Consider the following 26,114-nt stretch of genomic DNA (forward strand, 5'->3'; position numbering starts at 1 on the left):
GATCCGGACAACAAGAGGAGATGGCGCTCAACCCACAAGGAGCAACCGGGCATCATCAAGGAGAGGAAACATCTCCCAAACATCGTGCAACAGCACCGAAAAAGACGGCTGAAGACAAAGTCCTCAAAACGTCAGAACTCAGAGTGCTTACCTGATAAACTTTTTATCCATTGGATCTAAGAAAGCACAACTGTCCCCGACAGAGATAGTAGTACGCTTAGCTAGGGTAGAAACTGCTCCCTCCACCTTAGGGACCGTTTGCCATAAGTCCCGTGTGGCGGCATCTATTGGAAACTTTTTCTTAAAAATAGAAGGGGGAGAGGACGGCACACCTGGTCTATCCCATTCCTTAGTAATAATTTCTGTAAACCTTTTAGGTATTGGAAAAACATCAGTGTAAACAGGCACTGCATAGTATTTATCCAATCTGCACAATTTCTCCGGCACTGCAATTGTATCACAGTCATTCAGAGCAGCTAAAACCTCCCTGAGCAACACGCGGAGGTGTTCAAGCTTAAATTTAAATGTTGACATATCAGAATCAGGTTGAATCCTCTTCCCTGAGTCAGAAAAATCACCCACAGAAAGAAGCTCTCCTTCCTCAGCTTCTGCATATTGTGAGGGGGTATCAGACATAGCTACTAAAGCGTCAGGATGCTCTGTATTTCTTCCAACTCCAGAGCAGTCTCGCTTTCCTCGTAACCCAGGTAGTTTGGATAATACCGCTGACAGTGTATTATCCATGACTGCCGCCATGTCTTGTAAAGTAAATGCCATGGGCGCGCTAGATGTACTTGGCGCCTCTTGAGCGTGAGTCCCTTGAGCGGGATTCAAAGGTTCTGACACGTGGGGCGAGTTAGTCGGCATAACTTCCCCCTCGTCAGATTCCTCTGGTGATAAATTTTTTAAAGACAGAATATGGTCTTTATTACTTAAAGTGAAATCAGTACATTTGGTACACATTCTAAGAGGGGGTTCCACCATGGCTTCTAAACATAATGAAAAAGGAGTTTCCTCTATGTCAGATATGTTTAAACAGATGAGCAATGAGACCAGAAAGCTTGGAAAACCCTTTAAAGCAAGTTAACAAGCAAAAAATAAAAACGGTACTGTGCCTTTAAGAAAAATAAAAAAGGTCAGAATTTGAAAAACAGTGAAAAAACAAAATTTATGCTTACCTGATAAATTCCTTTCTCCTGTAGTGTGGTCAGTCCACGGGTCATCATTACTTCTGGGATATTAACTCCTCCCCAACAGGAAGTGCAAGAGGATCACCCAGCAGAGCTGCTATATAGCTCCTCCCCTCTACGTCACACCCAGTCATTCGACCGAGAACCAACGAGAAAGGAGAAGCCAAAGGGTGCAGTGGTGACTGGAGTATAATTTAAAAATTTAGACCTGCCATAAAAACAGGGCGGGCCGTGGACTGACCACACTACAGGAGAAAGGAATTTATCAGGTAAGCATAAATTTTGTTTTCTCCTGTTAAGTGTGGTCAGTCCACGGGTCATCATTACTTCTGGGATACCAATACCAAAGCTAAAGTACACGGATGACGGGAGGGACAGGCAGGCTCTTCATACGGAAGGAACCACTGCCTGAAGAACCTTTCTCCCAAAAACAGCCTCCGAAGAAGCAAAAGTGTCAAATTTGTAAAATTTGGAAAAAGTATGAAGAGAAGACCAAGTTGCAGCCTTGCAAATCTGTTCAACAGAGGCCTCGTTCTTAAAGGCCCAAGTGGAAGCCACAGCTCTAGTAGAATGAGCTGTAATCCTTTCAGGAGGTTGCTGTCCAGCAGTCTCATAGGCTAAACGTATTATGCTACAAAGCCAAAAAGAGAGAGAGGTAGCCGAAGCTTTTTGACCTCTCCTCTGACCAGAATACACGACAAACAGGGAAGACGTTTGTCGAAAATCCTTAGTTGCCTGTAGATAAAATTTCAGGGCACGGACTACATCTAGATTGTGTAGAAGACGTTCCTTCTTCGAAGAAGGATTAGGACACAAAGATGGAACAACAATCTCTTGATTGATATTCCTGTTAGTGACCACCTTAGGTAAGAACCCAGGTTTAGTACGCAGAACTACCTTGTCTGAATGAAAAATCAGATAAGGAGAATCACAATGAAAGGCAGATAACTCAGAGACTCTTCGAGCCGAGGAAATAGCTATTAAAAACAGAACTTTCCAAGATAACAGCTTGATATCAATGGAATGAAGGGGTTCAAACGGAACACCCTGTAAAACATTAAGAACTAAGTTCAAACTCCATGGTGGAGCAACAGTTTTAAACACAGGCTTGATCCTAGCCAAAGCCTGACAAAAAGCTTGAACGTCCGGAACCTCTGACAGACGTTTGTGTAAAAGAATGGACAGAGCTGAAATCTGTCCCTTTAAGGAACTAGCGGATAAACCCTTTTCTAAACCTTCTTGTAGAAAAGACAATATCCTAGGAATCCTAACCTTACTCCATGAGTAACTCTTGGATTCGCACCAATATAAGTATTTACGCCATATTTTATGGTAAATCTTTCTGGTAACAGGCTTCCTAGCCTGTATTAAGGTATCAATTACTGACTCAGAAAAACCACGTTTTGATAAAATCAAGCGTTCAATTTCCAAGCAGTCAGCTTCAGAGAAATTAGATTTTGATGTTTGAAAGGACCCTGGATCAGAAGGTCCTGTCTCAGAGGCAGAGACCAAGGTGGACAGGATGACATGTCCACCAGATCTGCATACCAAGTCCTGCGTGGCCACGCAGGCGCTATTAGAATCACCGATGCTCTCTCCTGTTTGATTCTGGCAATCAATCGAGGAAGCATCGGGAAGGGTGGAAACACATAAGCCATCCCGAAGGCCCAAGGTGCTGTCAAAGCATCTATCAGAACCGCTCCCGGATCCCTGGATCTGGACCCGTAACAAGGAAGCTTGGCGTTCTGTCGAGACGCCATGAGATCTATCTCTGGTTTGCCCCAACGTCGAAGTATTTGGGCAAAGACCTCCGGATGAAGTTCCCACTCCCCCGGATGAAAAGTCTGACGACTTAGGAAATCCGCCTCCCAGTTCTCCACTCCCGGGATGTGGATTGCTGACATGTGGCAAGAGTGAGACTCTGCCCAGCGAATTATTTTTGATACTTCCATCATTGCTAGGGAGCTTCTTGTCCCTCCTTGATGGTTGATGTAAGCTACAGTCGTGATGTTGTCCGACTGAAACCTGATGAACCCCCGAGTTGTTAACTGGGGCCAAGCCAGAAGGGCATTGAGAACTGCTCTCAATTCCAGAATGTTTATTGGCAGGAGACTCTCCTCCTGAGTCCATGGTCCCTGAGCCTTCAGAGAATTCCAGACAGCGCCCCAACCTAGTAGGCTGGCGTCTGTTGTTACAATTGTCCAATCTGGCCTGCTGAATGGCATCCCCCTGGACAGATGTGGCCGAGAAAGCCACCACAGAAGAGAATTTCTGGTCTCTTGATCCAGATTCAGAGTAGGGGACAAGTCTGAGTAATCCCCATTCCACTGACTTAGCATGCACAATTGCAGCGGTCTGAGATGTAGGCGTGCAAAGGGTACTATGTCCATTGCCGCTACCATTAAGCCGATCACCTCCATGCATTGAGCCACTGACGGGTGTTGAATGGAATGAAGGACACGGCATGCATTTTGAAGCTTTGTTAACCTGTCTTCGGTCAGGTAGATCTTCATTTCTACAGAATCTATAAGAGTCCCCAAGAAGGGAACTCTTGTGAGTGGAAAGAGAGAACTCTTCTTTTCGTTCACCTTCCATCCATGCGACCTTAGAAATGCCAGTACTAACTCTGTATGAGACTTGGCAGTTTGAAAGCTTGAAGCTTGTATCAGAATGTCGTCTAGGTACGGAGCTACCGAAATTCCTCGCGGTCTTAAGACTTCTGACTGAATTTTCTGATGCGTAGCAAAAGCGCCAAAATAGGCCCCTCCCCCTCACACACAACAGTGAGGGAGATCAGTAAACTGTCTTAAATGAAATAAAAACGACTGCCAAGTGGAAAAAAAACAGTGCCCAAAACAATTTTTCACCCAGTACCTCAGATAATTAAACGATTTAACATGCCAGCAAAAACGTTTAACATCAAAGAAATGAAATGTCATTAGAAAGCCTGTTGCTAGTCACTGCAAATTAGGCTAAAGTCTTATGCATACAGTATTATCCCAGTGAAGTGCCATTCCCCAGAATACTGAAGTGTAAATATACATACATGACAGCCTGATACCAGTTGCTACTACTGCATTTAAGGCTGAGCTTACATTATATCGGTATGGCAGAATTTTCTCAGTCAATTCCATTGTCAGAAAATAATATGCTGCTACATACCTCTTTGCAGGTTAACCTGCCCGCTGTCCCCTGATCTGAAGTTTACCTCACTCCTCAGATGGCCGAGAACAGCAATATGATCTTAACTACGCCGGCTAAAATCATACAAAAAACTCAGGTAGATTCTTCTTCAAATTCTACCAGAGAAGGAACAACACACTCCGGTGCTGTTATAAAATAACAAACTTTTGATTGAAGGTATAAAACTAAGTATAATCACCACAGTCCTCTCACACATCCTATCTATTAGTTGGGTGCAAGAGAATGACTGGGTGTGACGTAGAGGGGAGGAGCTATATAGCAGCTCTGCTGGGTGATCCTCTTGCACTTCCTGTTGGGGAGGAGTTAATATCCCAGAAGTAATGATGACCCGTGGACTGACCACACTTAACAGGAGAAAAGGCAGTAAATCAAACGAAATGTTTACAGTGTGTATAATAAGCTAACAGAGCACTGCACCCACTTGCAAATGGATGATTAACCCCTTAGTTTAATAAACGAATCAAAAAAACGATAGACTTTTTTAACGGTCACAACAAACTGCCACAGCTCTGCTGTGGCCCTACCTTGCCATACAAATGACGTTGGAAAGCCCAAAAACCCTTTAGAGAGGTCCTATAGCATTCAGGGGACTCCTTCAGGGAAGCTGGATGTCTCAGTCTGCAAAAGTTGTTGCGCAATAAAGCGCTAAATTCGGCCCCTCCCACTCATGTCTACACAGTGGGAGGCCTAAGAAAACTGTTTCTAGGCAAATTTAAGCCAGCCATGTGGAAAAAAAAAAAAAACTAGGCCCCAATAAAGTTTTATCACCAAAACATATATAAAAACGTTTAAGCACTCCCAGCAAACGTTTTATATGATAGGAATTGAAAAATAATAAGAGTATTACCTCTGACAGTAAGCATGATACCAGTCGCTATTAAATCACTGTAATCAGGCGTACCTTAAATAAATCTGGTATCAGCAGCATTTTCTAGCATTTACACTCTAGAAAAAATTTAAACTGCACATACCTCATAGCAGGATAACCTGCATGCCATTCCCCACATGGGGCAATCGGGCACGAACACAATCGTAAATAAACATCTGGACTTTGTAAACGCGCAAGCGTCAAAAGTATATAAATGTGAAAACGTGCCACAACCTCTGGGGGGGAACAATCCACCCTCCTAGGAGGAAAAAACAAAAACATAATTTATGCAAGAACTTACCTGATAAATTCATTTCTTTCATATTAGCAAGAGTCCATGAGCTAGTGACGTATGGGATATACATTCCTACCAGGAGGGGCAAAGTTTCCCAAACCTCAAAATGCCTATAAATACACCCCTCACCACACCCACAATTCAGTTTAACGAATAGCCAAGAAGTGGGGTGATAAAAAAGTGCGAAAGCATATAAAATAAGGAATTGGAATAATTGTGCTTTATACAAAAAATCATAACCACCACAAAAAAAGGGTGGGCCTCATGGACTCTTGCTAATATGAAAGAAATGAATTTATCAGGTAAGTTCTTACATAAATTATGTTTTCTTCGTTGTAATTAGCAAGAGTCCATGAGCTAGTGATGTATGGGATAATGATTACCCAAGATGTGGATCTTTCCACGCAAGAGTCACTAGAGAGGGAGGGATAAAATAAAGACAGCCAATTCCTGCTGAAAATAATCCACACCCAAAATAAAGTTTAATGAAAAACATAAGCAGAAGATTCAAACTGAAACCGCTGCCTGAAGTACTTTTCTACCAAAAACTGCTTCAGAAGAAGAAAATACATCAAAATGGTAGAATTTAGTAAAAGTATGCAAAGAGGACCAAGTTGCTGCTTTGCAAATCTGATCAATCGAAGCTTCATTCCTAAACGCCCAGGAAGTAGAGACTGACCTAGTAGAATGAGCTGTAATCCTTTGAGGCGGAGTTTTACCCGACTCAACATAGGCAAGATGAATTAAAGATTTCAACCAAGATGCCAAAGAAATGGCAGAAGCTTTCTGGCCTTTTCTAGAACCAGAAAAGATAACAAATAAACTAGAAGTCTTTCGGAAAGACTTAGTAGCTTCAACATAATATTTCAAAGCTCTAACAACATCCAAAGAATGTAACGATTTCTCCTTAGAATTCTTAGGATTAGGACATAATGAAGGAACCACAATTTCTCTACTAATGTTGTTGGAATTCACAACTTTAGGTAAAAATTCAAAAGAAGTTCGCAACACTGCCTTATCCTGATGAAAAATCAGAAAAGGAGACTCACAAGAAAGAGCAGATAATTCAGAAACTCTTCTGGCAGAAGAGATTGCCAAAAGGAACAAAACTTTCCAAGAAAGTAATTTAATGTCCAATGAATGCATAGGTTCAAACGGAGGAGCTTGAAGAGCCCCTAGAACCAAATTCAAACTCCAAGGAGGAGAAATTGACATAATGACAGGTTTTATACGAACCAAAGCTTGTACAAAACAATGAATATCAGGAAGATTAGCAATCTTTCTGTGAAAAAGAACAGAAAGAGCAGAGATTTGTCCTTTCAAGGAACTTGCGGACAAACCTTTATCTAAACCATCCTGAAGAAACTGTAAAATTCTTGGAATTCTAAAAGAATGCCAAGAAAAATGATGAGAAAGACACCAAGAAATATAAGTCTTCCAGACTCTATAATATATCTCTCTGGATACAGATTTACGAGCCTGTAACATAGTATTAATCACAGAGTCAGAGAAACCTCTTTGACTAAGAATCAAGCGTTCAATCTCCATACCTTTAAATTTAAGGATTTGAGATCCTGATGGAAAAAAGGACCTTGCGGCAGAAGGTCTGGTCGTAGCGGAAGAGTCCACGGATGGCAAGAGGCCATCCGGACAAGATCCGCATACCAAAACCTGTGAGGCCATGCCGGAGCTACCAGCAGAACAAACGAGCATTCCTTCAGAATCTTGGAGATTACTCTTGGAAGAAGAACTAGAGGCGGAAAAGATATAAGCAGGATGATACTTCCAAGGAAGTGATAATGCATCCACTGCTTCCGCCTGAGGATCCCGGGATCTGGACAGATACCTGGGAAGTTTCTTGTTTAGATGAGACGCCATCAGATCTATTTCTGGAAGCTCCCATATTTGAACAATCTGAAGAAATACCTCTGGGTGAAGAGACCAATCGCCCGGATGCAACGTTTGGCGACTGAGATAATCCGCTTCCCAATTGTCTATACCTGGGATATGAACCGCAGAGATTAGACAGGAGCTGGATTCCGCCCAAACCAGAATTTGAGATACTTCTTTCATAGCCAGAGGACTGTGAGTCCCTCCATGATGATTGATGTATGCCACAGTTGTGACATTGTCTGTCTGAAAACAAATGAACGATTCTCTCTTCAGAAGAGGCCAAGACTGAAGAGCTCTGAAAATTGCACGGAGTTCCAAAATATTGATCGGTAATCTCACCTCCTGAGATTCCCAAACTCCTTGTGCCGTCAGAGATCCCCACACAGCTCCCCAACCTGTGAGACTTGCATCTGTTGAAATTACAGTCCAGGTCGGAAGCACAAAAGAAGCCCCCTGAATTAAACGATGGTGATCTGTCCACCACGTTAGAGAGTGTTGTACAATCGGTTTTAAAGATATTAATTGAGATATCTTTGTGTAATCCCTGCACCATTGATTCAGCATACAGAGCTGAAGAGGTCGCATGTGAAAACGAGCAAAGGGGATCGCGTCCGATGCAGCAGTCATAAGACCTAGAATTTCCATGCATAAGGCTACCGAAGGGAATGATTGTGACTGAAGGTTTCGACAAGCTGAAATCAATTTTAGACGTCTCTTGTCTGTTAAAGACAGAGTCATGGACACTGAATCTATCTGGAAACCCAGAAAAGTTACCCTTGTCTGAGGAATCAATGAACTTTTTGGTAAATTGATCCTCCAACCATGATCTTGAAGAAACAACACAAGTCGATTCGTATGAGATTCTGCTAAATGTAAAGACTGAGCAAGTACCAAGATATCGTCCAAATAAGGAAATACCACAATACCCTGTTCTCTGATTACAGACAGAAGGGCACCGAGAACCTTTGTAAAAATTCTTGGAGCTGTAGCTAGGCCAAACGGCAGAGCCACAAACTGGTAATGCTTGTCCAGAAAAGAGAATCTCAGGAACTGATAATGATCTGGATGAATCGGAATATGCAGATAAGCATCCTGTAAATCTATTGTGGACATATAATGCCCTTGCTGAACAAAAGGCAAGATAGTCCTTACAGTTACCATTTTGAACGTTGGTATCCTTACATAACGATTCAATATTTTTAGATCCAGAACTGGTCTGAAGGAATTCTCCTTCTTTGGTACAATGAAGAGATTTGAATAAAACCCCATCCCCTGTTCCAGAACTGGAACTGGCATAATTACTCCAGCCAACTCTAGATCTGAAACACAATTCAGAAATGCTTGAGCTTTCACTGGATTTACTGGGACACGGGAAAGAAAAAATCTCTTTGCAGGAGGTCTCATCTTGAAACCAATTCTGTACCCTTCTGAAACAATGTTCTGAATCCAAAGATTGTGAACAGAATTGATCCAAATTTATTTGAAAAAACGTAACCTGCCCCCTACCAGCTGAGCTGGAATGAGGGCCGCACCTTCATGTGGACTTAGAAGCAGGCTTTGCCTTTCTAGAAGGCTTGGATTTATTCCAGACTGGAGATGGTTTCCAAACTGAAACTGCTCCTGAGGATGAAGGATCAGGTTTTTGTTCTTTGTTGAAACGAAAGGAACGAAAACGATTATTAGCCCTGTTTTTACCCTAAGATTTTTTATCCTGTGGTAAAAAAGTTCCTTTCCCACCAGTAACAGTTGAGATAATGGAATCCAACTGAGAACCAAATAATTTGTTACCCTGGAAAGAAATGGAAAGTAGAGTTGATTTAGAAGCCATATCAGCATTCCAAGTTTTAAGCCATAAAGCTCTTCTAGCTAAAATAGCTAGAGACATAAACCTGACATCAACTCTGATAATATCAAAAATGGCATCACAGATAAAATTATTAGCATGCTGAAGAAGAATAATAATATTATGAGAATCATGATCTGTTACTTGTTGTGCTAAAGTCTCCAACCAAAAAGTTGAAGCTGCAGCAACATCAGCCAAAGATATAGCAGGTCTAAGAAGATTACCTGAACACAGATAAGCTTTTCTTAGAAAGGATTCAATTTTCCTATCTAAAGGATCTTTAAACGAAGTACCATCTGACGTAGGAATAGTAGTACGTTTAGCAAGGGTAGAAATAGCCCCATCAACTTTAGGGATTTTGTCCCAAAATTCTAATCTGTCAGACGGCACAGGATATAATTGCTTAAAACGTTCAGAAGGAGTAAATGAATTACCCAATTTATCCCATTCTCTGGAAATTACTTCAGAAATAGCATTAGGAACAGGAAAAACTTCTGGAATAACCACAGGAGATTTAAACACCTTATCTAAACGTTTAGAATTAGTATCAAGAGGACCAGAATCCTCTATTTCTAAAGCAATTAGTACTTCTTTAAGTAAAGAACGAATAAATTCCATTTTAAATAAATATGAAGATTTATCAGCATCAATCTCTGAGACAGAATCCTCTGAACCAGAAGAGTCATCAGAATCAGAATGATGATGTTCATTTAAAAATTCATCTGTAGAGAGAGAAGTTTTAAAAGATTTTTTATGTTTACTAGAAGGAGAAATAACAGACATAGCCTTCTTGATGGATTCAGAAGCAAAATCTCTTATGTTATCAGGAACATTCTGCACCTTAGATGTTGAGGGAACTGCAACAGGCAATGGTACATTACTAAAGGAAATATTATCTGCTTTAACAAGTTTGTCATGACAATTAATACAAACAACAGCCGGAGGAATAGCTACCCAAAGTTTACAGCAGATACACTTAGCTTTGGTAGTTCCAGCACTAGACAGCGATTTTCCTGAAGTATCTTCTGACTCAGATGCAACGTGAGACATCTTGCAATATGTAAGAGAAAAAACAACATATAAAGCAAAATTGATCAAATTCCTTAAATGACAGTTTCAGGAATGGGGAAAAATGCCAATAAACAAGCTTCTAGTAACCAGAAGCAAAGAAAAAATGAGACTGAAATAATGTGGAGACAAAAGCGACGCCCATATTTTTTGGCGCCAAATAATACGCCCACATTGTTTGGCGCCAAAAATGACGCCACATCCGGAACGCCGACATCTTTGGCGCAAAAGAACGTCAAAAAATGATGAAACTATCATTTTTTCTTACCTTAAAAATTTGACTTTTTTTCCCTGTGGGCTGTTAGGCTCGCGGGGGCTGAAAATGCTTCATTTTATTGCGTCATTCTTGGCGCGGACTTTTTTGGCGCAAAAAATCTTTTCTGTTTCCGGCGTCATACGTGTCGCCGGAAACAGAAAAGATTTTTTGCGCCAAAAAAGTCCGCGCCAAGAATGACGCAATAAAATGAAGCATTTTCAGCCCCCGCGAGCCTAACAGCCCACAGGGAAAAAAAGTCAAATTTTTAAGGTAAGAAAAAATGATAGTTTCATATTTGGGATAATGCGTTTGAATCAGACTGTCTGAAAATAAGGAATGTTGAACATCCTGAGTCAAGGCAAATAAATGTTTGAATACATATATTTAGAACTTTATAAATAAAGTGCCCAACCATAGCTTAGAGTGTCACAGAAAATAAGATTTACTTACCCCAGGACACTCATCTACATGTTTGTAGAAAGCCAAACCAGTACTGAAACGAAAATCAGCAGAGGTAATGGTATATAAATAAGAGTATATCGTCGATCTGAAAAGGGAGGTAAGAGATGAATCTCTACGACCGATAACAGAGAACCTATGAAATAGACCCCGTAGAAGGAGATCACTGCATTCAAATAGGCAATACTCTCCTCACATCCCTCTGACATTCACTGCACGCTGAGAGGAAAACCGGGCTCCAACTTGCTGCGGAGCGCATATCAACGTAGAATCTAGCACAAACTTACTTCACCACCTCCATAGGAGGCAAAGTTTGTAAAACTGAATTGTGGGTGTGGTGAGGGGTGTATTTATAGGCATTTTGAGGTTTGGGAAACTTTGCCCCTCCTGGTAGGAATGTATATCCCATACGTCACTAGCTCATGGACTCTTGCTAATTACATGAAAGAAACTTGGGTTATCCGCATGTGTAGTAGTAGGGAGCGGGAGGGAATTCGCCTCCCGGAGGACAGGTCCCACAGAGGCGGATGGCTCAGCAGTCTCTTGAATCCCCGAGCCACAAGGTGCTCTAGCACGGCCTAAAGAACATAACTGTCAATGGGGCCAATTCGCATTCATCACAGGACAAAGAAACTAAATCCGAAAGTTTAACAATCTCAACATCAGTATCCTCCATAACTGGATAAAGGATACCATAAAAAGGACTAAATATAAAACAATTTAAACGGCACCTGATATCCACAATGGCTGGGGCACTCACCACCTCTTATGAACCAGACACCAGCAGACTAGAATTCTCCGTCGCCACACAGTCAGGAATGTGGAAATGGGAAACCAGAAAGTAAACATGCCCGGTCACAAGGTGAACCATACAGTCCAAAAAAAAAAAAAAGCGTGCCTGTCTGTAAGTTCACGTCACTTCAAAAGGCCGTTATGTTCCAAAAGCCACAAGCCCAGTTAACACTACACATAAGCAGATTGAATCACATAACATACATGATTAAAAAAAAAAACCCTGTTCAATAATCCCCCTCAGGAGATATTAACCCTTGATTCCAAGATACTAAAGGAGTCCCACTGAGACCCTGTATTTTTCATGCGAGTTTGTAGGAACAAATGAGTTACAGTACAATCATGAAGAAGTAAAATGAAACGATCTTACCGGAATCTACGCAGGAACACGGCGCTTCAAGTGTGACGGATAGTAGCCTCGCCTCCGCCATGGACTTGAGAGAAGAAAGCAGGCAGCGAAGCGAAGTTCGACAACGCCGATTGCTTGAGAGTTGTTAAAATGAGTCTGGATGGTTTCGTAAAAAGACTCTTCATTCATCTCCGGACTCTAACTTTCATCCAAGCCCTCACTGAGAGACTGACAGGATTACTTAAAACTCCCGTCCCATGTCGAAGAGTACTACCCTCCATAAGAAACAAAAACAAACTTCTGACACTTCTCTGCCAACCTCCTGGGACGAAATGCAAAGAATGACTGGGGGATGAGGGAAGTGGGAGGAGTATTTAAGCCTTTGGCTGGGGTGTCTTTGCCTCCTCCTGGTGGCCAGGTTCTTATCTCCCAAAAGTAATGAATGCAGCTGTAGACTCCATTTATGAAGAAAAAGACAAGATAAAACAGACTGCTACATAATGTACTACACAAGGTATTACACAATACTACACAAGATACACGGCAAGATACAACACTACTACCCAAGGCACAACACACACACTACTACCCAAGGCACAAGATACAACACACTACTACACAAGGTACAAGACAAGATACAACACACTACTACACAAGGTATTACATGCACTACACAAGGTACTACACACTACTACACAAGGCACAACACACGGTACAAGACAAGAAACAACACACTACTACACAAGATACTACACAAGATACAACTACACAAGATACAACACACTACTACACAAGGTCCTACACACACACTACTACACAAGGCACAACACACGGTACAAGACAAGATACAACACACTACTACACAAAATACAACTACTACTACACAAGGTCCTACACACTACTACACAAAGTATTACATGCACTACACAAGGTATTTCACGCACTACACAAGGTATTACACAAGATCCTACACACACACACACACACACTACTAAACAAGGCACAACACACGGTACAAGACAATATACAACACACTACTACACAAGGTCCTACACACTACTACACAAGATACAACTACTACTACACAAGGTACTACACAATGTATTACACACTACTACACAAGGTTCTACACACTACTACACAAGGTCCTACACACTACTACACCAGATACAACTACTACTACACAAGGTCCTACACACTACTACACAAGATACAACACACTGCTACACAAGACACACACTGCTACACAAGGTACAACACACGGTACAAGACAAGACAAAACACGCTACTACACAAGGTCCTAAACACAGACACATACACACTACTACACAAGGCACAACACAAGGTACAAGACAAGAAACACACTACTACACAAGATGCTACACACTACTACACAAGGTCCTACACACTACTACACAAGGTACAACTACTACTACACAAGGTCCTACACACTACTACACAAGGTATTACACACTACTACACAAAGTATTACATGCACTACACATGGTATTTCACGCACTACACATGGTATTTCACGCACTACACAAGGTACTAGACACTACTACACAAGGTATTACACACTACTACACAATGTCCTTTGTAAGAACCAAACGGTTAAAAAAAAATAATATCTAAGGCAGGCTTAGTCCTACACATTATATAAGTAAGGTTTAATAAACAGCAATACTTACTGTGTAAAGCTCATTTAACACTTTCATCATATCCTCCTGAAGTTGAAGGCCAATTTCTTTACTCTGTTGGAACAAAAAGTTTAGAAATACATAGTCAGAATGTCTTAAAGGAACATTAAGCACTCTTTCTTTGATGCGCATAAAACAGCATAATTTTAAATATATAATATATATATAAAAAATGTAAAAATACCACATTTCTTTTAAGAATTTGAATTTTGATAGTCATTGTTATATAAGTATTTTGCATTAAATAAAAGGTAATATTTGTGACAATATGGATTCTTATTTATTTAGGCTCATCCATCTAGTGTTTAATAAGTTTTGCATAACCAACACAGTAATAATAATACACTTTTTACCTCTGTGATTACCTTGTATCTATGCCTCTGCAAACTGCCCCCTTATATCAGTGCTTTTGACAGACCTGCATTTTTAGCCAATCAGTGCCGACTCCTAGGAGCTTCACGTGCCTGAGCTCAATGTTATCTATATGAAACACATGAACTTATGCCCTCTAGTGGTAAAAAACTGTCAAAATGCTTTCAGATTAGAGGTGGTCTTCAAGGTCTAAGAAATTAGCATATGAACCTCCTAGGTTTAGCTTTCAACCAAGAATACCAAGAGAACAAAGCAAAATTGTTAATAAAAGTAAATTGGAAGTTGTTTAAAATTACATGCCTTATTTAAATCATGAAAGTTTATTTTTTTACTTGACTGTCCCTTTAATAATATAATATACAGGTAGAAAGCCCTTTATCCAAACTGCTTGGGACTGGAAACGGTTTGGATTTTGGAATATTTGTATCTTTAAAATGGGACACTTGGGGAAGTGTATACAATAATATCTTATGTCATTTAGGCAATATTTACATGATGTCATAATACAGTTTATACGTGCAACTAAAGGTAGTTTTACATAATTTGTAATACTTTTTTTACTTACAGGCAGGCAAAATAGTAATTTTTGAAAAGTTTATTTTTTTTTAAAAATATTAATTAACGTTTGGATTTGGGAATATGTACCTGTATTTAAAATGACCATTTATCTCTTTATATTTCCTTATCCAGTTGTCACTATTACTTAAAATGAAGTGGCTTTTTACCAATTTATCCTTGGTGCTTTCCTTGCCGTCATTTTTTAGAGAATCTCCCACTAATTTTGCAATTGAAGGTTCTAGAGTTAAAACCAAAACACGCCAATATGTTCTCAATATTGATCTCACTTCCTGCCATTTTTTTATTATAAACACTTTCAAATCTAACCATCTCTTCTTTTTCTTGTCTCCTAGTATTGTACAGCATAACTTCTTTTTGAGTTAGTTTAGCCTTACTATGTACCGCAGAGACGATAGTGGCTGCACACGCTTGTGGCATGGTCTGACTGAGTACCCTAAGTAACTGCTATGTGAAGGGGAAATACCAAGTTGAAAGAGCGCTGGTCTTATGGGAAATCTCCAAATTAATAACCCAAAAGATCTGCTAAAAACAATTTAGAGTAGATAAGGAGTAGTCCTAAACACAATAAGTGTAGTATCACACTATAAGTTTATTACCATATTGTAGGATGCATATCCCTACGTTAAAAAATAAAGACACTTGCAACATATAATTAATAAAATGCAATACAAAAAAGGTCCAATTAGCAACTGCTTGCTTTGAAGAAACATATATATGCGTGATGGTCATGGAAACTCTATTCTCTATATTGTTTTTAGCAGATCTTTTGGGTTATTAATTTGGAGATTTCCCATAAGACCAGTGCTCTTTCAACTTGGTATTTATCTTTTGTAACTTATTTCTGATTTGGTCTCTGAATCATTATTGTTGGAGAGCTACAATATTAAATTGTGCACGTTCCCCAGTTGTTATGTAAAGGGGAATGTTGGCTTGGAGCACATTCACCTAATCTCCAGACTTTGGACTAATTTATCAACACAACATTACACATAGTATCAAACTGAGGGAGGTTTGAGCCACAAATACACCATAGGATAGTCCTTATGTGCTGTTTATGATGTCAAGATTTTAAGGATCTTACCATGCTTATTATTTGGAAGTTCACAATAAGGATTATATCCCTAGATACATTAGTGGAAGTCAGGGCCGTTTCTAGAGAACATGATATTCAGCTTCTACTCTAAATATGACAGTTGTTTATAGGAAGACATGAGGCCTTTCTTTTGTTTTTGACAGTTTATATTTTAAAACGCAATATGTGTGTCTACTTCTCTTAAAGGGACAGTTCACTGTAAAATTGTTTTCCCTGAATGTGTTCCTCATGACTTGTTATACCAGCTGCAGTGTATAAAATGTATGAAAACTTGCTCATTTATGCTTCTTTTTGCAAAAGTAATAGCCGGTTTTGCTCTTTGAAACCACAGACCATCAAAAATTCAAATGCATCCCTCTTATCCCTGTAAAAATACTTAGAATGAAAAATTTAAAATGAACATTTTAGAGCATTATCTCTTCCACCTCCCACTGTGAGTGTAATTTCTTCTGCTGTCTGTGTTTACATAGTTGGTCAATAGCCTAGGTATTGAAACTATCTCTATATGTAGGAATATTATAGACTAAATCAGCTATTTCAAATGCCAATTTAAAGGCTAAGGGGCCAATTTATCAATGTCTGTCCGACATGATATGCTGTAGCGTATCATGTCCGACAGACATTGCTGAATGCCGACAGCATTAGCTGTCGGCATTTAACATTGCACAAGCAGTTCACCAGAACTGCTTGTGCAATGCCACCCCCTGCAGATTCGTGGCCGCTAGCAGGGGGTGTCAATCAGCCCAATCGTATAGGATCGTGCGAATTACAGACTGCAGCCTCAGAGGCAGCAGACCAGTTATGGAGCAGCGGTCTTAAGACCGTTGCTTCATAACGGCTGTTTTCGGTGAGCCAAAAGGTTCGCGGGGAAACAGAGGCATTCAGAGCTAAATAATTTGGCCCCTATGGAGCCACTTGTAAACTATTTAATACACTCCAGCAGGTAAAATGAATCTTTGGGAACAAATTAAAGGAAATGTTTTTGAGTAAACTGTCCCTTTAATGTATTTCCAGTGACTTCTTACACCAGCTGCAGAGTATAGGATGTATGAGAATTGCATTTTCAGGTTTATTTGTGTAATAGCTGGTGTTGTGCTTTTAAACTACAGCCTATTACAATAGGTTGAGCTTGCAGGTAAAATGAGATCTCATTATGTTTTCACTGTGTACACACACTGTATCAGATAAAAAAAAAAACTACTACTCATTTGAAGTGCTACTGCATTGTCCTTTTATTGTGTATTTGTTGATTATGCAAATCTACTGTATTTACTGGTCTTTTAAATTAAAGATGTTTACTTTGAATTTGCACTAACCGAATGCATGTTTGTGCAATACTGGTTCATGTAGAAAAAAGCTCACTGGTAGATAAGCAAAACTCCCACAACTGTACTGGAGGCAAGTGACATAAAACACAAGCATTAAAACAATGTTATACACTCCAACAGGCAATGGATCATTAAGAAGGTAAATGGATCATTAAGAACACATTAAAGGAGAGAACAAAAAACCACAGGAAAAATGTCCCTTTAAGATTTTTTTTATTTTTTATTTTTGTCCAATTCCGGGGGGGATAACAAAATGTATGCTTACCTGATAAATTTCTTGCTTTCCGGATACGGTGAGTCCACTGAATCATCAATTCCTTTTGGGAATATCACTCCTGGCCAGCAGGAGAAGGCAAAGAGCACCACAGCAAAGCTGCTATATGTCACTTCCCTTCCCACAAACCCCAATAAATCGACCATAGGAAAATGGAGAAAATGGAAATAAGGTGTAGAGGTGCCTGAGGTTAGTTAAAAATAATTGAATTAAAATAAAGGGCGGGCCATGGACTCATTGTATCTAGAAATAAATACATTTATCATTTAAGCATAAATTTTGTTTTCTTTCCTAAGATACGGTGAGTCCACGGAACCATCAATTAATGTTGTGAACCAATACCCAAGCTAGAGGACACAGATGATTAGGGAGGGACAAGACGGGTAACCTAAACAGAAGGCACCACTGCTTGAAGAACCTTTCTCCCAAAAGAACCTCAGCCGAGGCAAAAGTATCAAATTTGAAAAATGTTGACAGGGTATGCAGAGAAGACCAAGTTGCAGCCTTGCAAAACCATTCCAGAGAAGGTTTATTTTTTGAAAGCCAAGAAAAAGAGACAGCCCTAGTGGAATGAGCTGTAATTCTCTCAGGAGACTGCTGCCCAGCAGTCTCGTAAGCAAAACCAATTATACTTCTCAACCAGAGAGAAAGAGAAAGAAGTAGCAGAAGCTTTCTGACCTTAACATTTCCCAGAGAAACAAACAGGGCAGAAGACTGGGTAAAATCCTTAGTCGCCTGAAAATAAAATTTTAAAGCACGCACAACCGTGCAACAAACGTTCTTCAGAAAAGAAGAACTATACCAAAGAAGGAACAACAATTTCCAGATTAAAATTTCTGTCCAAAACCACTTTAGGAAGGAACCTAACTTCGTACGAAGAACCGCCTCATCGGCATTAAAGATAAGGCGAATCACACTGCAAAGCTGAGAGTTCCGACACTCTCTGAGCAAAAGATATAGCAATAAGAAACAAAACCTTCCAAGCTAACTTAATATCTATGGAATGCAATGGCTCAAACTGAGCTTGCTGCAAAACTTTAAGAACAAAGTTAAGGCTCCCAGGATGAGCAACAGATTTAAACACAGGCCTAATACTGACCAAGGCCTGACAAAAAGATTGCCTATCTGGCACGTCCACCAGACGCGTATGCAGCAAAAAAACGAAATCTATGCTTACCTGATAAATGTATTTCTTTCTTGACATGGTGAGTCCACGGATCATCATCAATTACTGTTGGGAATATCACTCCTGGCCAGCAGGAGGAGGCAAAGAGCACCACAGCAAAGCTGATAAATATCACTTCCTACCCACAATCCCCCAGTCATTCGACCAAAGGAAAGGAGAGAAAGGAAGCAACACAAGGTGCAGAGGTGCCTGAGGTTTATATGACAAAAAACCTGTCTGAAATATACAGGGCGGGCCGTGGACTCACCGTGTCAAGAAAGAAATTAGGTAAGCATAAATTTAGTTTTCTTTCTAATGACACGCTGAGTCCATGGATCATCATCAATTACTGTTGGGAATCAATACCCAAGCTAGAGGACACAAATGATAAGGGAGGGACAAGACAGGTAACCTAAACAGAAGGCACCACTGCTTAAAGAACCTTTCTCCCAAAAGCAGCCTCAGCAAACTATAAAACTATCAAATTTGAAACATTCAGAAAAATAAAAGCAGAGAGAACCAAGTTGCTGCCTTGCAAATCTGAACAGAAGCTTCATTCATGAAAACCCAAGAAGCAGATACAGCCCTAGATAAAAAAGCTGTAATTCTCTCAAGAGGCTGCTGTCCAGCAGTCTCATAACCAAACGAATGATACTTCCAACCAAAGGAAAAGAGAAGTAGCTGTCCCAGAGAAACAAACATTCAAACAGAAAACTGGCGAAATCCTTAGTCGCCTGTAGAAATAAATTAAGAACACGAACAACATTCAAGTTGTGCCACCATCGTTCCTTAAGATAAAAAAGGATTGGGACATAGACAAGGGACAACAATCTCCTTCATAATATTCCCATCCAACACAAGTTCGGAGGAAAACCTAACTTAATACGAAGGACCACCTCATATGCAAGAAAGATAAGACGAAACACACTGCCAAGCTGAGAGTTTCGAGACTCTCCGAGCAGAAAAGATAGCCTTCCGAGATAATACCTAATATCTACAGAATGTACCAAAACCCTAAGAACAAGGTTAATGCTCCAAGGGAGCAAACGACGAAGGACAGGCCTGATTCTGACTAGGACTGATAAAAAGATTGCACATCAAGGCACGGCTCAGTATATCTGATAAATTAATGACCTTAGCCCGGATATATATGTAGTAACTAACAGAATTTCTGGTGTTGGAGATATCTGACTAAGTGAGAGCCTTATTTATTTGTCTCTATTTTTCATATACTTAGTTATCCTCCCTTGTTTGTATTTACTTAGACCCCCTTTACTCATGTTATAGGCCCATGAAGTCTAGGGACCTGATTGAGTGGACATATAATAAGGCCAAAGCCCATGGGACATCCATCATTAGTGTTCCCCTCACATGCCAGACCACAACATTTGGTTTTTACCTTGCATAGTTATGCCCACTGGGACCATTATTGGGATACTACTAAGACACGTCTTTAGGTCCCCCACATCTAGGTGATATACCTATCATAAGGGACATTTATGTGAGGTCATGTAAACTATAGTTTTAGATCACAACTGCTCTATTATCTAGGTAGCCTATCTTAGTGTCGCTCCTCATTTAACTTCACTAGGGATATAGGTTCTAGTCTTAGGTTCAATTCTATTTAGTGTATAAGATGTGGCCTGTCTGTCGGGCACAGTCTCCTGTCTGTAGATTTAATTATATATATTAAGCTATAACTCTCTAAATTTGGATTCCAATTTGTGATCCCTTTCTATACAGGAGCTGAATTCCCCCTTACAGCCTTTTTCCTCATACTTTAATGTTGTGCTCCCAGTAGATGTAAGAAACTTATTCACTATCTAAAAACCCTTTTTCTCATTCCTTCTGCCAAATGATGTTGTAGGTCAAGGCTTCATATTTTAGAGATGTTTTCCAGGAGTATACTCAAAATCCCTGAGATCCTACTCCATTCCATTTCACATCGCCCTGTAGTTTATATTCTTAAGACAAATTATCTAGCTCCGCCCCCCTCCCTTCCCCTCTCCCCTATCCCCCCCATTATGAGCGGCTCTTGCCCGCTGCATCCCTCATACCCCTATATACGCAGGCCTACGGGAGGCCTGATAAATACCAGTTCTCACTATTTTCAGCGTATAGAATACCCCTTATTTGAGAGTAGGGACCACTAGTTACCTGTATTATAAAACTGAGACTTAATTTCTATATGCCCCAGTCACACATGTTTTGATCTCACTGTGCGCATTCTGTATTTAAGGTCATAAAGTCGGTGCTATAATTTACGTCAAACGTTATCTCTCTGTTCTCAACCTAGATATCTTCCATAGCATTGACTCCTATTATATAAATATTGAAACTCTATTGTCTAGATAATATCTTAACAAATCCTATATTAGCACACCAATGTCTTATTTCTTATGTACCTTTCATATGTGATCTGTAACAGTTATTTTTTCTTGTGCTGGGACACACTCCCTTTTCAGTTACTTCTATCCATTGTCTCAATAAAAAATTATTTAATAAAAAAAAAAAAAAAAAAGATTGCACATCTGGCATGACTGCCAGACGCATAAGTAGCCAAATAGGCAAAGCAAAATCTGCCCCCTCAGGGTACTGACTATCCCCAGACATCCTAGAGACCGGACAGATTTCTAAGATCCTGACTCCACTCCAAGAAAACCCTTGGATACACAACAATTAAGAAAAATATGCCATATTCTATGGCAATTCTTCTAGAAACAGGAAAGCAAGCCTGAGTCATGGTCTCAATGACTGACTCGGAATCCCATGCCGACACAAAACCAAGTGTTCAATCTTCAAGTAGGCAGCATCAGAGAAACTAGATGCAAATGAAGGAAGGGACCCTGACTCAGAAGGCCTTCCTCAGGTACACTCGCCAAAGAGAAGATACGACGTTACCCATAGGTCTGCACACCATATCCTGCGGGGTCACGCAGAGGATATGAGAATCCCCGTCGCTCTCTCCTGTCGAATGCGAGCAATGACTTGTGGTGGGAAGCAAACGGAGGAAAAACAGGTATGCCCGACTGGAATCCAAGAAAAAAAAACCCAGAACATCAATCAAGGCAGTCAGTGGATCACTAGACTATGAACCGTACCTTGGAAACTTGGCAATCTGCAGAAACGCCCTCAGAGGCCACTCCGGACCCCCCATTCAAAAATTCACCTAGAAACCACCTCCGGAAGGAGAACCCACTCCCCGGGAAGAAATAACTGTCTGTTCAGAAATCCAATTGTCCACCCCTGGAAGACAAATAAGAGCTTCCGCCCACTTAACAATCCAAGTCACCTTCAACATGGCTAACGAACCCCAAGTTCCTCCCTGATGGATGATATAAACCAATAGGTAACAAAGACCAACTGAAACCACGCTAAAGTACGACTGATGCCACAAGGCCAAGCTATCAGAGCATTGAAAATCGCTCTCTAATGAAGACGTTAAAGAGAAGAGCAGACACTCCCGAGTCCATTATTTTAATAAGACACAGAAAGCATACCAGCCCAGCAGGTTGGCATCCGTGTATACATCACCCAACCTAATGGTTGTAAAAGGCTAACTCAACCTACTGGATGTAAAAGGCTAACCCATCTACTGGGCTTGCTGTAGGCTGGACCCTAGACTGCAGAGAGAAGAAAAGGAATAAATCCTTGACATCTGACCTCTGTTAGAAAACTTCTACTAAATACAGAGTCTAAAGTCCACCCATGAAGATGGACCGCGGGAAGAATTCCCAAAGTTCATTTACCATCCATGGGAAAGCAGATTGGACCAAATTTCTTGAAAAAGAGATAGTTTGAAGGAAGGATGACACATGAACCATCTATAGTCCAGAAGAACACCCTTTAACTACCCCAGGACCTAAAAGTCTTTCTCGGCTGCTAAACCCATAAACTAGCGAAGATCCTGAAACATGGGAACAAGAAACACACACCCCTCAGGTCTATGTTCTCATGAACAGACCCAGAACTAAAGGAGAATGGATAATACTTTGAAGGTCAGCACCAGAGATACTTGAGATAAAGACCCAGATCCCGTTCCCAGACAGGGGCTGGAACTCTCACTCCCAGAAAAGAACATCCTGAACCCTGTTCAAGGTAAGATTCTCATTGTACCTGAATCGCAGATACTCTAGAAAGAGAAATCTGCCTCCGGGAAAAAAAATCTGAGACTGGTCTAAAAGACATGACCCCTGATGAAAAAGGAAAACATTCCTTTAGTCTTACCCACTTGACAAGTGATGGCAAAACACTTTCCACCCGCAAAACAGAGGATAATACCGTCAGACCAGGTCCAAACAAGGACTCGTCCTTAAAAAGGAAACGCCAGAAGCGTGAATTTGGAGGAATCCTAGAAATTGAAGCTGCCACAGCAGAACTATAAGGCCCCTAGACTGTACCACTAAGTCACAAGTAGGCTTCTCAGCTGAACAGCTGTAATGCCCGGCAGGCTAGGACAGCACATCCCCCTTATCCAAGACTAACTAGGAATCCCAGAGGACTTGGACTGCTCCTGCTTGGACAATAAATAGGAAGACTCCTGTGCTGCAAAGGAATGAAAAAGCAGCAAAAGAAAGGATCTATTGGCCTAACAGCCTTTCTGACATTGATCTCCTCATGGAGTCCACCAAAATGGAATCCGACAAGACATTGCACCAAAAGGATGCCAGACTTGTCCATAAAGAGTCGTAAATGTACGGCTATCCTAAATAATGATTGAAATTATCCTAACCAGAATATCAATGGCTCCTTTACCTTAAGCACCATGATATTTAAAGTAAACAGGATATTACAGACAGGAGATGTCTGACCTCTCCCATACCTGAGGAAAGTCTCCTAGCACGGTCGAGAACAGGAAATCCTTTAACAAATGAATCTTAGTAAATATAAAATTCATAAGATTCTTGAGGATTGACACGGCAGGAGAGCCGAAGTTTCCCTAGTAGCAAACCCTTCCTAAATAAAAGGGAGATCGGGCTTGAATCTGAACAGAACCACCTCAGTACCAGGAGGAGGAATTACACTGTTCAGATCGGAGGTTTTAACCCTCAGATGCTACTGACTATCCTGCTCATAAAACTATAAGAAGGACAAAATGCGTAGTAGTAAACAGAGCAGAACCCTTACTTCCCGATTCCTCTTGCGATTTCCCCTAAATAAAGGAAAGGCAAATAAAGCCACAGACGCCAAAAGCCACCTGGGGAGACAATTCTGCAAGCAAATAACTCCTCTAGGAGATTGAGAGGAACCGCAGGGCACTGCATGTGACGCCATAACAAAAAGGCTTGGGACGATTTAGGACAAAGCTGTGGCAGAGCCTAGACAGCATCGCCCAGGGATACATGAGGCTAAAAATAATTTTTGGGGGAAATTTTTTTTTTAAAAACAGAATTTATGTTTACCTGATAAATTTCTTTCTCCAACGGTGTGTCCGGTCCACGGCGTCATCCTTACTTGTGGGATATTCTCTTCCCCAACAGGAAATGGCAAAGAGCCCAGCAAAGCTGGTCACATGATCCCTCCTAGGCTCCGCCTACCCCAGTCATTCGACCGACGTTAAGGAGGAATATTTGCATAGGAGAAACCATATGGTACCGTGGTGACTGTAGTTAAAGAAAATAAAATATCAGACCTGATTAAAAAAACCAGGGCGGGCCGTGGACCGGACACACCGTTGGAGAAAGAAATTTATCAGGTAAACATAAATTCTGTTTTCTCCAACATAGGTGTGTCCGGTCCACGGCGTCATCCTTACTTGTGGGAACCAATACCAAAGCTTTAGGACACGGATGAAGGGAGGGAGCAAATCAGGTCACCTAAATGGAAGGCACCACGGCTTGCAAAACCTTTCTCCCAAAAATAGCCTCAGAAGAAGCAAAAGTATCAAACTTGTAAAATTTGGTAAAAGTGTGCAGTGAAGACCAAGTCGCTGCCCTACATATCTGATCAACAGAAGCCTCGTTCTTGAAGGCCCATGTGGAAGCCACAGCCCTAGTGGAATGAGCTGTGATTCTTTCGGGAGGCTGCCGTCCGGCAGTCTCGTAAGCCAATCTGATGATGCTTTTAATCCAAAAAGAGAGAGAGGTAGAAGTTGCTTTTTGACCTCTCCTTTTACCTGAATAAACAACAAACAAGGAAGATGTTTGTCTAAAATCCTTTGTAGCATCTAAATAGAATTTTAGAGCGCGGACAACATCCAAATTGTGCAACAAACGTTCCTTCTTTGAAACTGGTTTTGGACACAGAGAAGGTACGATAATCTCCTGGTTAATGTTTTTGTTAGAAACAACTTTTGGAAGAAAACCAGGTTTAGTACGTAAAACCACCTTATCTGCATGGAACACCAGATAAGGAGGAGAACACTGCAGAGCAGATAATTCTGAGACTCTTCTAGCAGAAGAAATCGCAACTAAAAACAAAACTTTCCAAGATAATAACTTAATATCAACGGAATGTAAGGGTTCAAACGGAACCCCCTGAAGAACTGAAAGAACTAAATTGAGACTCCAAGGAGGAGTCAAAGGTTTGTAAACAGGCTTGATTCTAACCAGAGCCTGAACAAAGGCTTGAACATCTGGCACAGCTGCCAGCTTTTTGTGAAGTAATACCGACAAGGCAGAAATCTGTCCCTTCAGGGAACTTGCAGATAATCCTTTTTCCAATCCTTCTTGAAGGAAGGATAGAATCCTAGGAATCTTAACCTTGTCCCAAGGGAATCCTTTAGATTCACACCAACAGATATATTTTTTCCAAATTTTGTGGTAAATCTTTCTAGTCACAGGCTTTCTGGCCTGAACAAGAGTATCGATAACAGAATCTGAGAATCCTCGCTTCGATAAAATCAAGCGTTCAATCTCCAAGCAGTCAGCTGGAGTGAAACCAGATTCGGATGTTCGAACGGACCCTGAACAAGAAGGTCTCGTCTCAAAGGTAGCTTCCAAGGTGGAGCCGATGACATATTCACCAGATCTGCATACCAAGTCCTGCGTGGCCACGCAGGAGCTATCAAGATCACCGACGCCCTCTCCTGCTTGATCCTGGCTATCAGCCTGGGGATGAGAGGAAATGGCGGGAACACATAAGCTAGTTTGAAGGTCCAAGGTGCTACTAGTGCATCCACTAGAGCCGCCTTGGGATCCCTGGATCTGGCCCCGTAGCAAGGAACTTTGAAGTTCTGACGAGAGGCCATCAGATCCATGTCTGGAATGCCCCACAGGTGAGTGACTTGGGCAAAGATTTCCGGATGGAGTTCCCACTCCCCCGGATGCAATGTCTGCCGACTCAGAAAATCCGCTTCCCAATTTTCCACTCCTGGGATGTGGATAGCAGACAGGTGGCAGGAGTGAGACTCCGCCCAAAGAATAATTTTGGTTACTTCTTCCATCG

General features: G+C 41.0%; 1 protein-coding gene across 1 annotated transcript in view; it reads right to left on the minus strand.

Moving 5' to 3' along the window:
• Positions 1-26,114, minus strand: part of SRGAP2 (SLIT-ROBO Rho GTPase activating protein 2) — a 440,346-nt gene that overhangs the window by 114,081 nt on the left and 300,151 nt on the right. Inside the window, exon 5 of the mRNA XM_053706600.1 lies at positions 13,909-13,971. Within this exon, the coding sequence (XP_053562575.1) occupies positions 13,909-13,971 (63 nt within the window). The remainder of the gene's footprint in view (positions 1-13,908; positions 13,972-26,114) is intronic.

The sequence above is a fragment of the Bombina bombina genome, chromosome 3, assembly GCF_027579735.1.
Source record: "Bombina bombina isolate aBomBom1 chromosome 3, aBomBom1.pri, whole genome shotgun sequence".
NCBI lineage: Eukaryota > Metazoa > Chordata > Amphibia > Anura > Bombinatoridae > Bombina > Bombina bombina.